We start from the raw sequence: 13842 nt of genomic DNA, 5'->3' as shown, positions 1-13842 counted from the left end.
TCGCCCTAGCAGAAACTAGAGCACGCACTTTAGTGTGCGCATGCAAACCTCAAATACGCGCAGCCTGAACTCTCAAGTTCATTGACCCTACCTGCCAAAATATCCAAATCCTTCATAAATTCCCCCAAAATTCTCGGATCACTACCAAAAGTTAATCGTTGGTTACTTGTGTCATTCTCAATCTTTCCTACAAGTTTCATCCCAATCCGTTAACTATTTTTTTGAGTTATTTTGCACACGGACAAACAAACTAACGAACTAACAAACAAACCAACGGTAACCAAAACATAACCTCCCCCCTTGGCGGAGGTAATAATCACAAATTTCTTCATGAAACAGGCCCCTGGTATAGAAGTACACTTTCTTAAAACCAGAACCTCCCTGAGAAGAACAGCCACATGGAAAGCTTTTTTTTTTTTTTTTGGAAAGATTGATGAGAAATTTAGAGCTAGTTACACTCTGACTCTGAGGATTGTGAAATCTTAACAGAATATTTATGATTTTATGCTCTCATGGAAAGCAGATATAGTCATAAATAAAGTTTTCACGTTTGAAAGGATGTGAAGAATAACTTCAGATTGTTGCTCTGTTGTTGTGCTTGATGATTTCAAAAGCTGCAATATTAGAGATGAATTCTCCTTACTTACTTCATCTCCATTTGCCTTTTGTGTATCTCACAGTGTCTGTTTAGCTTGGACTTTTCTCGGAATTTTTTCCCACATGTGCGGCATGAATGCAGCTTTTCAACTATAGGCATCAAACTGTGCGTCTTGATGTGTCTATTGAGTTTGGACTTCTCGCGGAATGCCTTCCCACACTCGTCGCACGTGTGAGGCTTTTCTCCTGAGTGAATCATTTGGTGTCGGTTGAGGTCGTTCTTACCGCTGAAGCACTTCCCGCAACTCTGGCAGACGTAGGGCTTCTCCCCAGTGTGAACACGTTCATGGATGATGAGGTTGGAGCGGTCATTAAAGCCGCGCCCGCAGATGTCACAGTGGAACGGCCTTTCCCCTGTGTGCACTCGTATGTGGCGGATGAGCTTGGAGCGAGCCACAAAGGCTTTCCCGCACTCTCCACACTTGTGCCGCTTTTCGATCTCCTGGTTGCTGTGGGCATCGAGGTGTACCATCAACCCCTTCCTGCTCTCAAAAGTCTTGCCACACTCGTCACAGGCCCACAGCTCCACATGGTGTATCTTGATGTGGTTGTCAAGGAGATGCTGCTGTTGAAAGCTCCGCCCACATTTGCAGGTGAAGAGGTCTTGGTTGTGATGCTGGCGGGAGTGTTCCGCCAAAGCTACCTGCTGCTTGTAAGACTTTCCGCACAACTTACAGCTGAACAACTCCTCCTTTTGGTTTCCATCATCAGTGCATTGATCTGCTTTACAACTCGTACTCAAGTTGATAACACCATTAACTTCTGCATTACAGCATTTACCTTTCGAAGTCTTTCTGCTGAAATTCTCTTCACTGTGGACTTGCATGTGCTTGTCGAGCGTCAAGCGACTGCTGAATGGTGTCCGACAGACACAACACTCAAAGAGGCTGCCAATAAAGTGACCCCTGAAGTGAAGAACCAGGTCTGAGATGCTCTCAAAGTCTTCGTCGCATTCCTCACAGGTGAAAGGGACGGTGGTCACCCGCCGCGACGTGAAGTACTGACCGGAGTTCTTGGTCAGGTAGAGATTCACAGCAGGCTTGTACTTGATGACTTTTTTAGGGGCTAGACTGTTTTCAACCTGAATGTTACGAGAAGAAGGAATTAAAATCAATTAGACAGCATATATGGAGAACTAAGAATTCTGCAAAACCAGACAAGCAAATACACAATACAATTAAAATTCCATACATTCTTCCTATGAGCCTCAGAGTGCTTACAAAATTACATGACTGAAGAATTAATAAACACAATTCAGACAAACAAAAAAGAAACTATGTGCCTCTGTGATATTTTGAGTTGTGGAAAATTGTATTTAGATGCCTGACTTCAAGTTTATACTTACTAGTATTCCCCATCACATACTCGCAGCATAACCACATATGAATAGATGAGTATTGACTTGCATGACAACTATTCACATCTTTTAATGAGTGGAATAGATTTAAGCCTCACAAAAGATAAGCTTTTGTGTCACCGTTTCAATTTGTAGATACCAGACACAACACTGGAGACGGATGAGCAGAGATAGAGAGATAGAGAGATAGAGAGAGATAGAAAGAGATAGATAGAGATAGATAGAGATAGAAAGAGATAGATAGAGAGATAGATAGAGATAGAAAGAGATAGATAGAGAGATAGATAGAGATAGAAAGAGAGATAGATAGAGATAGAAAGAGATACAGTGTAGATAGAGAGATAGATAGAGATAGAAAGAGATAGAGAGATAGATAGAGATAGAAAGAGATAGATAGAGAGATAGATAGAAAAAGATAGATAGAAAGAGAAATAAGGAGAATGTCACCATGCAAAGCAGGTGCACAGGAAACTAACAAATCAAACAAATGGAAATACGGTGAAAATGAGTAAACCTACTGCCTATCAAGTTCTGAAATCCCCAATAGATTCTACAGTAGTCCCATCTGGTTCTTACAAAGAAGAAGAAAGTTCCTATATGTACAGCCAAACCTACATAAGGCATCCAATACGGGCACACGTTCTTTAGAGTCGGGTGGCCACTACAGAGAAGTTGATGGCCAAAGTGATTTTATCCCATCAAACATGTCTAGGTGATATTACGGATGCATGTTTCCCTGTATAATGCAAGAGGTCATGCATAGTTTGTCATTTATATATTTCATTTTTTCATCTCAGATATATACATGTACTGAGCAGTTGTTTTGAGTCGAGTTTTATGTAATGTTTTGATTGTGACTATTATCAAACGGACCTATCAAACCTGTAGGTCAGTATTGAGACACAGAAATTCTGCTTGAAAGAATGGTCCCTGGATCATATTGGCAATGCATTAAAAAATATTACCCATGGTACTGACAGGGTTCATGCACGGACAGACAAGGATCAACCTAGAATCAATGGGTAATACACATAGTAATGTTGACCCTGGGTAGTTAACCCATTGAGGACGAGTCCTGAGTATACTCGGGCAGGGGTCTCTAGGAAATTCGTGTTGTAGCAAAATAAGTCCATCCTCAATGGATTAATTTGGGCCAATACACATGTTAACTTCGTTTGTATTTCTTAATGTAATTTATGAGAGTATTTTTGTGTGGAATTATGTCCCTCCAAAAGTATGCAAAATCTTAACTCTTATTTAAGTAAGCAACTGGTACTGGAAAAAAACAACAACATATAAATACATCACCAAACAATCCATGTTTAAATATTGCATGTAACATTTCTCAGTCCTGAATGGTGTGTCTTCTCCCATTTTACATAGTGTAAAGGGAGACTTGAGTAGACAGACAGATAAAAAGGTAGGTCACCTTGGCTTCTTGCTTCCTTTCGATCCCTGGCCCAGACAAGTCCTTGGGGGGCTGCTTGAAGTCATCTGCTGCCAAATCTGTGCCCTCCCTTGACTCAACTTCAGACTCAGTGCCCTCATTCTTCATGCTCGCCACCCCTTGCACGGCATGAAATCAGTAAACCTACTAGGGTGGAATTGGAATATGTGTTATATTATATGATAATATGAAACACTACAAGATCTCTGCACCCTGACAAAAAGACACAAAATCAGCAGTGCATGCTTGGAGACTTTTACAGCCACTCTGATATGATATGGCATGAAATCAGTACATCTACATGTAGTGGGATGGAATATGGTATTAATAAGACTTATAATACACTCAGCAAAAAAAAAAAGAAAGTAAATGCTTTTTCAAGTTTAGATTTCTCATAAAATAATTGGCTGAAAGCTAATGTATTACATACCATATTGAAGGTAATTTAATTGGCTATCAACCTGGTAGGTCAACAAAAAGGGAAACTTAACGCATGAGTGAACACCTTTGTTTTTCTCTTCCAGGGCACAAAAGTAAAAATTGCAAAACTGAACAAGTTGTCATTCATGCGTATGTGCTCTTCCACAGAACAATAATCTTTGAACAAACAACAAGTTTCACACAAAAAGAAATATGAATTAAGTTGTAAAAGCAAACCTTTGATCTCTATATCTTTAAAGCCTAAAAGACCAATGAAAGCTAAAAATAATGGAGGAAAATAAAGCATCTTATGTCAAATCTAAATTCAAATGAAATAAGAGAAGTAATAATTAACAACGAATGTGCTCACCCATGCGTAAAGTCTTCTTTTCAATTAACCTATGAGCTTAATAGCCAATTAAATTACCTTTTATATGGTATACATACATGGATTTTCATAAAAATCTTCTATGAAAAATATGACCTAGAAAAAGTGTTTACTTTCTTTTTTTGCTGAGTGTATGAAGCAGCAGAAGATCTCTCCACCCTGAAAAAAGACACAAAATCAGCAGTTCATGCTTGGAGACTTTTATAGCCACTCTGATATGAGATGGCATGAAATCTGTACATCTAGTTGGGTGGAATATATGGTATTAATAAGACTTAGAATATGAAGCAGTAGAAGATCTCTCCACCCCGAAAAAAGACACTCAATCAGCAGTTCATGCTTGGAGACTTTTATAGCCACTCTGATATGATACAGCATGAAATCGGTACATCTACTAGTGGGGTGGAATAGCCTATGGCTATATATGGTATTAAAGACTTATAATATGAAGCAGTAAGATCTCTCCATCCTGAAAAAAAAAAGACACTAAATCAGCAGTGCATGCTTGGAGAGTTTGTGGTCACTTTGATATTCAGGGTGAGGTCAGTTCCTGGTTGGCACATTGAATTTGGAGACATAATTATGGTAGTGTGACATCAAACAACAGATGAACTGTATAATGGTCTAGGTATGGGTACAGTATCAACTCGGGTAGTACTCCGTTAGCATCAATAATCATTCTACAGTGTGACAGTGCTACACGGTATTGAAATTCATTATTGTGAGAATGCATTTTTGTCCAAAATTTACAGCAGGTTTTGTACAGGTAAGCTCTTATCAAATTGTTATCATTTTATTTTTAATTTGTAGTTGTAATTTACTAATTAACTGCCTACCAAATAAAAAAAAAATGCAAGAAAGCAGTAAATTTACTGATAATTCATCACACTGATTAAATCATAAAATAGGCCCTCTAGCTACACATCATTAAATTAACTTCTGACACCCAGACTTCAGACAAAAAATGAAAAATAATGTAGGGCCTATGGGATAAGTCCCTTCTCAATACAATGTGCTCTGTTATACCAGGGAGGTGCTTTCCTCTCACCCCCCCCCCCCCCCCCCCCCCGGCTATACACGTAGGCCTCTTAAACGTTAACTATACACAGCCCTGTCGCTGTACACAAGTGTCGGGCTAGCCCCGGAGACCAAACGCTGCACGTTGGGGCTGGTCGCAGTTGATGTCGGGCTAATTAAACGTTAAACATATTACTGGACTAGAGACACAAACAAAAAAAACATTAATTCCTACGAACGGGACTACGTATTGAGTTTTTTCGCTCCACAGACCACACGTAATCACTACCACTCGCGTTTAAAAAATAGCACAAAAGCCGAACCTCTACGGTAAGATTCTTTCGAACAACAGGTAGAAACACAATCAAACGCGAAATACTGTCACTTACTTGATTTGGAGTAGGGTTCCGGTTCTATATCTAATCGATCTGGCCAGGTATGTATTCACTTCCTGAATCTGCACTGACTGCAGCAGATCAATGGCGATACTGTAAAGAACACGGATAAGATGTTGCCCCCGCCGTTCCGATCCCGCTGGCATGCCGGATGCCCCGCCCGGCCCGGAGAGTCTGGTAAGGCCTCTCTGCAGCTCAACCGCTCTCTCTGCCTCCAGAGAGCACTCCCCGCGGCTACCACCAGGCTCCGTGAACCATGCACCATTACCAGCACAGCGGCGTCAAGGGTATGGCTGGGCCTTCTCGTTCTTTTACAACTCGATATCTTAGCCGCGCTGATCAAAATAATGTCAGTAGTGAGTACCGGTACCTTAGACAAGCCCCTGGGAGCCGGGGGTGCTGGGGGTGCTGCAGCACCCCTGACTTTTTGGAGCAGGGGGGCGTAGCACCCCTATGAAAAATAAAAGTTGGGGGTGCTTCTGCACCCCCAACTTTTATCTTCTTTACATGGAAAATTGTTTCTTTTTTATAGAAAACTGTCCAAATATCCCACCAACTGTGTGCATCAAATCACTGAATTTCATTTCTGAAAATGCAAAATCTCCATAGCGTGGGAGGCGTGTCCCCCTCCCACATAGAACAAGCTTATATAAGCACAGACAGCACTATTTAAGCATTCCTATTGTCCCTGGATATTTACTTTTCTTACTTTTTTGTTGATTTTTTTTTTCTTCAAATATGCTACCTGAAGGGCTCACTAGATTGTTGAATTTCAATTCTAAAAATGCAAAAGTTCCTTCATTTAAGGGGAGGGTACCCCCTCCAGGAGAGCGTCGATGGAGGGGGCAGGGGAGCAAACATTTCCAAGATGTGGATTTTTTTTTTTTTTTTGGGGGGGGGGGGGGGGAACTGTCCCAATCTTTTACCCAAAGTGTGCACCAGTCAATTCTGAAAATGCGAAATCTCCGTCGTATTAGAGGGAAATACCCCTTCCCACGATATTTTCCTGTCTATTCTAGAGTATTCAAAAGCTCCCTCGTATGCAGGGGTGCAGAGGTGCGTTTCGGGATGTCAGAGATTTTCTTGCTTTTTTTATGGAAAACTGTCCAAATATTTTACCGAAACTATGCAAGGAATTGTTGCAGTTCAATTCTGAAAATACAATATCTCTCTCGCGTGGGAGGGGATAGCCCTCCCCCTTTTATCCTTTCCCATGGATTTAGTACATATCTTTAGTTTGACATATTTCCGAATGATTATTTCATCAAAGTCATAAAAAGATCTGTTATTTCAGTTAAAAAATGCAAAAGTTCCCTCGTGTGGGAATAATATCCTCCTTTCATTTATAACAGGCCTTAACCATTTCCCCGCTTAGTTCCCCTTCATAGACTTTGTAGCAGTACACTTTGGGTATTGATAATTTCCCAAATTCCATCAAAAATTTGTTACGTGATAATGACACATGAATTTCAAAAATGCCACAGTTTCCTCGTATTAAATGGCATCAATCCTTGAATAGAAATATTGGGTGTGGGCTGTGCGAACAGATCACTTTACCCCCACCCTCTCCATCCCCCTACACCCCCCCCCCCCAAAAAAAAAAAAAAAAAATCCCGCGATCTTGCTAACTGTCCAGTTATTTCACCAAAAGTGCACCGTATTGTTTAATTTCAATTCTGAAAATGGAAAATGTCCCTAGCGTGGGAGGGATACCCCCTCCCACACCCTACCCCGTTATATAGGCCAACTTCCATACACTTAGTATAGACTTATGAGACTGACACCTTTTCGGAATATTTCATGAAAAAGTGTGCACCAGATCTGTCACCAAAAGTTCCTTGATTTTGGAAGGGGGATGTCCTCTTTCAGTTTACTTTTATTCCCCCACTACATTTAGTAGCTTTATGCTTCTTTATTTGACGCGTTTTCAAATGTTCCATCATAAACAATATATTTTCATTTCAATCCTCAAAATACGAAGGCTCTCTCGAATGGGAGGGGTAAGGGACACCCCCTTCCAAAACCCTCCCCCATATGCTACTGCATATTAGCCTCCGCCCCATGCATTGATTATGGCTATATTAGATATTTACATATTCAACCAGAAGTATGCGCCAGAAATTCCAGATCTTTGAATTGCAATCATAAAGATGCAAAAGCTCTCTCATGTAGGAGGGGGATACATCCTCCCATCACATCCTTCCCTCGCTTGGTCTCCCTCCATAGATGCCTTACTATGATCTGATACAAATTTCAGGTATTTCCACCAAGAGTGTGCATCAGATCGTTGTACATTGTATTTCAATTCTAAAAATGCAAAAGCTCCGTTGTGTGGGAGGGGGCTACCCCTCCCATCCCTGCCTCATCAACTGCCATATATTTATTACACAGTGATGACGCACACGCGGATGAAGAGCTGACTATATACCTCGACTTAATGGTCATTCACATTTCTGTGATTAATTATTTTTTATACAGTGTACTTCTTTAAAAATTTCACCAAAAGTGTGCACCAGGACGCTGAATTTCAGGTCTGAAAATTCAAAATTTCCCTCGAGTGGGAGGGGGATACCCCCTCCCACACCCTCCCCCTTTAGGTTCCCTTCTATGGACTTATACAAAGTGAAAAGACCCACACACACTTCTCTGATATAAATTTTGGGATATTCCACCAAGAGTTTGCATCAGATCTTTGGACATTGTATTTCAATTCTAAAAATGCAAAAGCTCCATCGTGTTGGATTGCGCTACCCATCCCATCCCCACTTCATCAACTTCATTACAATTATTAAACTGATGACCCACACGCGGAACAATACCTGATTATATACCCCGATTTAATGGTCATTCTGATCTCTGTGAAAATTCATTTTTCATACTTCTTTAATATTTCACCAAAAGTGTGCACCAGAACGCTGAATTTCAGGTCTGTAAATTCAAAATCTCCCTTGAGTGGGAGGGGGATACCCCCTCCCACACCCTCCCCCTTTAGGTCCCCTTCTATGGACTTATACAAAATGAAGACTCACACACTGATCAAGAGATACACAGATACCTTGATCAAGAACATTTCATCCATGAACATATAGTTTTCTTTCTGTTTTGATTGGAGAATTTCAAAACTTACCACATAAAGTGTTTACAAGATTGTTGAATTGCACTAAAAATGCAAAAGTTTCCTTGTGTGGCAGAGGGCTTTTTCGCCCTCGCTTCAATGTCTCTATATCCTTCCCTTCACCTCCAACTGCCCCCCCCCCCAAAAAAAAAAAAAAAATGTCGACAGTGCTTGTATGGCCTATGCATCCCCCCCCCCCCCCAATACTGAAATGCTGCTAAATGGTCCGGCAACCGAACGGGTGGGTCAGGGGTTCAGCACCCCTGTGAAAAAAGTTGCTCCCAGGGGCCTGACCTTAGATGTTGATTTTATTGACCTATCTTTAATTAAAAATACTGATGTATCAATGAATTGTCCTCATAGTCTTATTTGCAAACATTAATTTTTTTTTTTTTTTTTTTTTTAAGCGTAATAGTAGGAAAAATAATGTATGAATATGATGTTCGTTATTGGCGTTATTTTGAAGGTTCGTTTACCGGAGGTTCCATTATTCCGAAGATTCTTTAATCTGAAAATGAAATCAGGGTCGTTATTCCGACCAGGTTCGCTAATCCAAAAGTTGTTTTTTGTTTGTTTGTTTGTTTGTTTGTTTTTTTTGGATTAACGATCTTCCGAATAACGAACCGACCCGCTTATCACAATTTTGGATTCTCGATTTCACAAGTTTTGGATAAACGAAACGTCATTTCATTTTGGCTAGAAAACTTATTTCATTTTCGGATCTTATGAACCTTCAGAATAACGAACTTTATTTTCGTTTTCGGATTAACGAGCCCTACCTTATTTTCGGATTAACGAAACTGCGGAATACGAACGAACCTTAGGCCCTCGCAGGCCTATTTTATTTTCGGATCAACGCAGCAGAACCTTTACGAACTATCATGAGCTGAAAAAATAGTTACTCAGTTGTGCGGTTATTTGATAACTTTAATGAGAGAATTAAGTTGTATACATATACCTTAATTGATTTCATATCATTCTCTGTACCAATAATTAGAGCAATCCTGCACTCGTGTTTTTCTTCTTGTTTTTTTTTTTCTTTATTGTTTTTTCTTCCCCCTTTTTTGTGGTTGATGTCTATCTGCAAATGGATAAAAATATGCCTTTTGGGCGTGCCCTGCGACCCGATAGAAGCTGTGCTTTTTGGTGTCATACAAGTCTCCTTCATTGTATACATATATTACAGGGGCCGTGGAACGTTTTTCAGTTTTGTTTTGTTTTGTTTTGTTTTTTTTTTTTTGGGGGGGGGGGTGTCAAGGTCATGCCCATTACGCCGGTGCTTAGACGGGAACTTTACCGTAAGAGCGGAATCTTGGGATATTCATATATATTCATGGGTGTTTTGATTTTTTTCCCGATTTTTTCATTTTTTTTCACGAACCCCCAGCCCCCCCCCCCCGTTTCCGCGGCCCTTGTATTATCATTGTTTATGAATTTCGTTGTATCGATGATTTAGCATTGAAGGAAATACATGTTAGGCCTACTTTGAATTGAACAATTAAATCTAGTTCATTCATCAGAAACATAAATGCAAGCGCACACACATAGACACACACACACACATACCTGGGTTTGCCTATCTAGAAATATTTAAACTTTGCCTAACATAAATATGTCAATACTTGCCATTTTAGGTCCTACATGGATTCAATGGAAATGTTCACCATCTGTCAGTCGTGTCTGTAGAAAATGTCGATATTGCAGAACTTTACATTCTTTTCATGTAGGATTTGAACCTACGATCTCCTGATCGACACCGCACAGGCGGTGACCGACCACCGAGCTTCCTCCCGACCACCAGTGCTGTTTCTAACCATTAATGAATCAATATGAAGCAGTGGGTATTTAGTCAAATTAGAGCCCATCTTTAGAGCAATTATAGTTGTCAATCAATTGCAATAAAAACAACTCGACGCAAGGATTCATTAATTGAAAAAAATAGTTTTCAGCTTTCATGTTTCACTAAATTACAAGTCACTTAATTCAGATTTCACATTTCACTTTCGCAGTTTCTTTTTCTTACTCTTTCTGCCTCTTTCTTTCTCGTGTATACAGAATTAGACATACCATTCTCTTTACTGAATGCAATGCAAGGAGATCAATCTTATTGTTCAAAGGAACTGAATATTTAATAGAACCAGTCAATATTTAATTGACTTCACCCATCTTCTCGATCCATCAGTTTTTCCTATTTCCTCACATATAACTTCACGACAATTATGATTTTTGCTTCAGTCAGATTAAAACAATTGACAACGAAAAAAAATATATATGTGATAGACACACGCATATCATAATGTCAAGTTCGACAGTGCGGAAACTGCCACAAGCATGACAAGAGAGATAAAAATGAAAGATGAAAATGAGAGATAGCTTTCATAATGCGTGGATAGATACCGAATTTCTCACTCTTTAAGGCAAGATCCAATTGACGTGCAATATTTTGACTATTGCATCACATAAGCAATAATTACGTGCAATAGTTTTATCATGCATGTCGTAATTACCCGACTATAATTGCATAAACAAAGTGAGAGTCAATTTCTCTCCAAAGCAGTAATGAATGGAATATGGAACTGATAGCAGGCACTCGAAATGCGTAACGAATCTGTCGCTTTTTATGTAAGATCCATTGATATGCAATATTTTGACTGTTGCATCACGTATACGTGATGCAATATAAGCAACAATGCATAATACAGTTTTATACATGCCATAAAACTCGACTAATTAAAAAAAAAAACAATTTGAGGGTCGCCTTCCCTCCAACGTACAGTAATGGATGGAATATGAAGTTTATATCATACCTGCAGGAACTCTCATATTTGTCGATAACACCGAATCTATCAAATATTAAGTGTTGACTACTGCATCATATAAACTATGATAACATGACACAGACTGATAATAAGCATCAACTCGGCTCTTATCACGCGTACAAAAAAGTGAGTCAATTTTTCGTCATCGCATATAATGGAATGACGAATTGACAGCAGGAACACTTTTTATTCAATATTACAATGAATATCAAATCTATCAAACTTTTCAACAGCCAGTCTTGGTAGATGTATTCAATATAGAATATTTCACTTTTCCACCACAAACAAGCTTTTATAACGCAACGCCACGAGCATGCTGATAAATGTCAATTTTTGACTACATATTGAAAAACAAACAAACAATCAAATAATGTGAGAGCCGCTTTCTGTCCACTGCATGATGCAGTAATGAAATAACATGAAATTGATAGCAGGCACTCGAGTCGACATAACAGTGCGTGTCGAATCTCTCTCTTTTTTTTTTTAGTATGATCCAATTATTGATATGCAATATTTTCACTATTGCATCACATGAGCAATGATAAAATAACACATAGTATAGTTCATCATATATAACTAATTGCAAAGAAAAAAAAAACAATGTGAGAGTCACTTTCCCTCCTACGCACTAATGGATGGAAAATAACATTGGCATACGTTGCAGGAACACTCATTTTTTTCCCCACAATGTGCATACCGAATCTTTTAAACACTTATAAGTGTTGGTACATTCAATCAATATGCAATAGTTTGACAACTGCATCACATGACCTATAACATAACACTGATAAAATCTGTCTTAACTCGACTGGTACAAAAAAAAAAGTGAGAGTCGCTTTCTCTCCAACGAAATACATTACGGAATGAAAATGTGGATAATAGCAGGCGCACGAATCGATACGATAACGCATGCATTTACCAAATCAATAATAATCTCGCATATTTGACTATTACATCATAAGTAAGCTATAATAACACAACACATACTGATAAATGCCAGTGACAACCGCTTTCTGTCCACCGCAGCAATGGAATGAAATATGAAATTGATAATCATATACAGCAGGAACATTGATATAATATTAATGTATCAAACTAAATACGTAAGATCCAATTAATATGCGTATACAATATTTACCTTTGCATCACATACGCTAAGATAACATAGCAGAAACTGATGAATTTCATAACTCGACTATGAATTTAGTAAAAAAAAAAAACCAACAACAATGAAACAGTAGCTTTCTGTTCGATGGACCATGGAATGGAAAAGGAAATTAGAAGGAACACGTGACTAATTTAATGCACTTTTCCATATGATAATGCGTACCTGATCTATCGAACCTTTTAATTGTTGCTAGATCCAATCAATATAATGTACAATATTTTACGATTGCATGAGCTATGAGAACTTAACATCCTTACTGACAAATGTCATAAATCTACTCGTGCAATTCTGTCACAGAAACAAACAAACTGAGAGTCGCTTTCTCTCCAATACAGTAATGGAACTTACGAGCAGTTCTAAGAGCAGGAAACGTTGTGATAATACCTACCGAATATATCAAACCTTTTAGGTAATATCCAATCACTATGTAGTATTTCGAGTATTACTAAGGAAATACAGCCTTAATAAGAAAAAACAAACAAGTTATCAATGCATGTCAACTGATAGTCTGTAACCCAACGGTGGGGGCGCTGATCATCAACTATGTTCAATAGGACGGTGAGGGATGATCCGCGTACATTCAGAATTACTTTAAAAGTATCTTGGAAATCACTGTTAAACAAGACTGTTACATAATTAGCCTTACAGAGAAGTCATTCTTATATCGTTCATAATTCATCTAATGCTTACATTCAGATCTTCTCACTCGTGTTTTAAAATTTGCGCAAGATAATGTTTCTCACGAATTGACCTTCATTTACAGCATTTTGCAATCTGATGATGCTACATCATTTCTTTCTGTACATTTTGAACTCCAGGTTTTAGTATAAAACAAACAAACATTATTCACACATTACATTAGTACAACAGTGTACTAAGTCTCAGAAATCACAAACATCCTTACTTACAACGTTCAACTTTCCGTAAATGATATTGAATTTATGAAAAAAAAAAAAACGACGGCAACAGAACCCACTTCTGTTCGGTGGTAGGAACTAAAAAATCTTTTTTTTTTTTTTCAGTTTCATCCTATGTTGCTATAAACGCCATGAACGCATC

The 13842-nt window shown here is 38.8% G+C and overlaps 1 protein-coding gene across 1 annotated transcript; it reads right to left on the bottom strand.

The window, feature by feature from the left end:
- Positions 1–590: 590 nt before the first annotated feature.
- Positions 591–3569, bottom strand: LOC139722562 (uncharacterized). Its single transcript, XM_071633890.1, has 2 exons — positions 3444–3569; positions 591–1738 (listed from the first exon to the last, which is right to left on the bottom strand). Exons 1-2 carry the CDS (start codon positions 3567–3569, stop codon positions 644–646), a joined length of 1221 nt encoding a protein of 406 aa, XP_071489991.1. The 3' UTR covers positions 591–643.
- Between the last annotated feature and the right edge of the window lie 10273 nt (positions 3570–13842).

The sequence above is a fragment of the Diadema antillarum genome, unplaced genomic scaffold (genome assembly GCF_040938485.1).
Source record: "Diadema antillarum isolate AM-2024a unplaced genomic scaffold, OU_Dant_1.0 scf00000001, whole genome shotgun sequence".
In the NCBI taxonomy this organism is placed as follows: Eukaryota; Metazoa; Echinodermata; class Echinoidea; order Diadematoida; family Diadematidae; genus Diadema; species Diadema antillarum.
The sequence above is the reverse complement of the archived record's forward strand: the minus strand, read 5'-3'. Positions and strand labels throughout refer to the sequence as shown.

What these genes read in the sequence shown, in the direction of transcription:
- LOC139722562 (XM_071633890.1), bottom strand. Translation starts at nt 3,569, where the DNA reads ATGAAGAATGAGGGCACTGAGTCTGAAGTTGAGTCAAGGGAGGGCACA. An exon ending in AAAGGAAGCAAGAAGCCAAG is followed by an intron (nt 1,739 to 3,443) that starts GTGACCTACCTT and finishes CGTAACATTCAG; the next exon opens with GTTGAAAACAGTCTAGCCCC.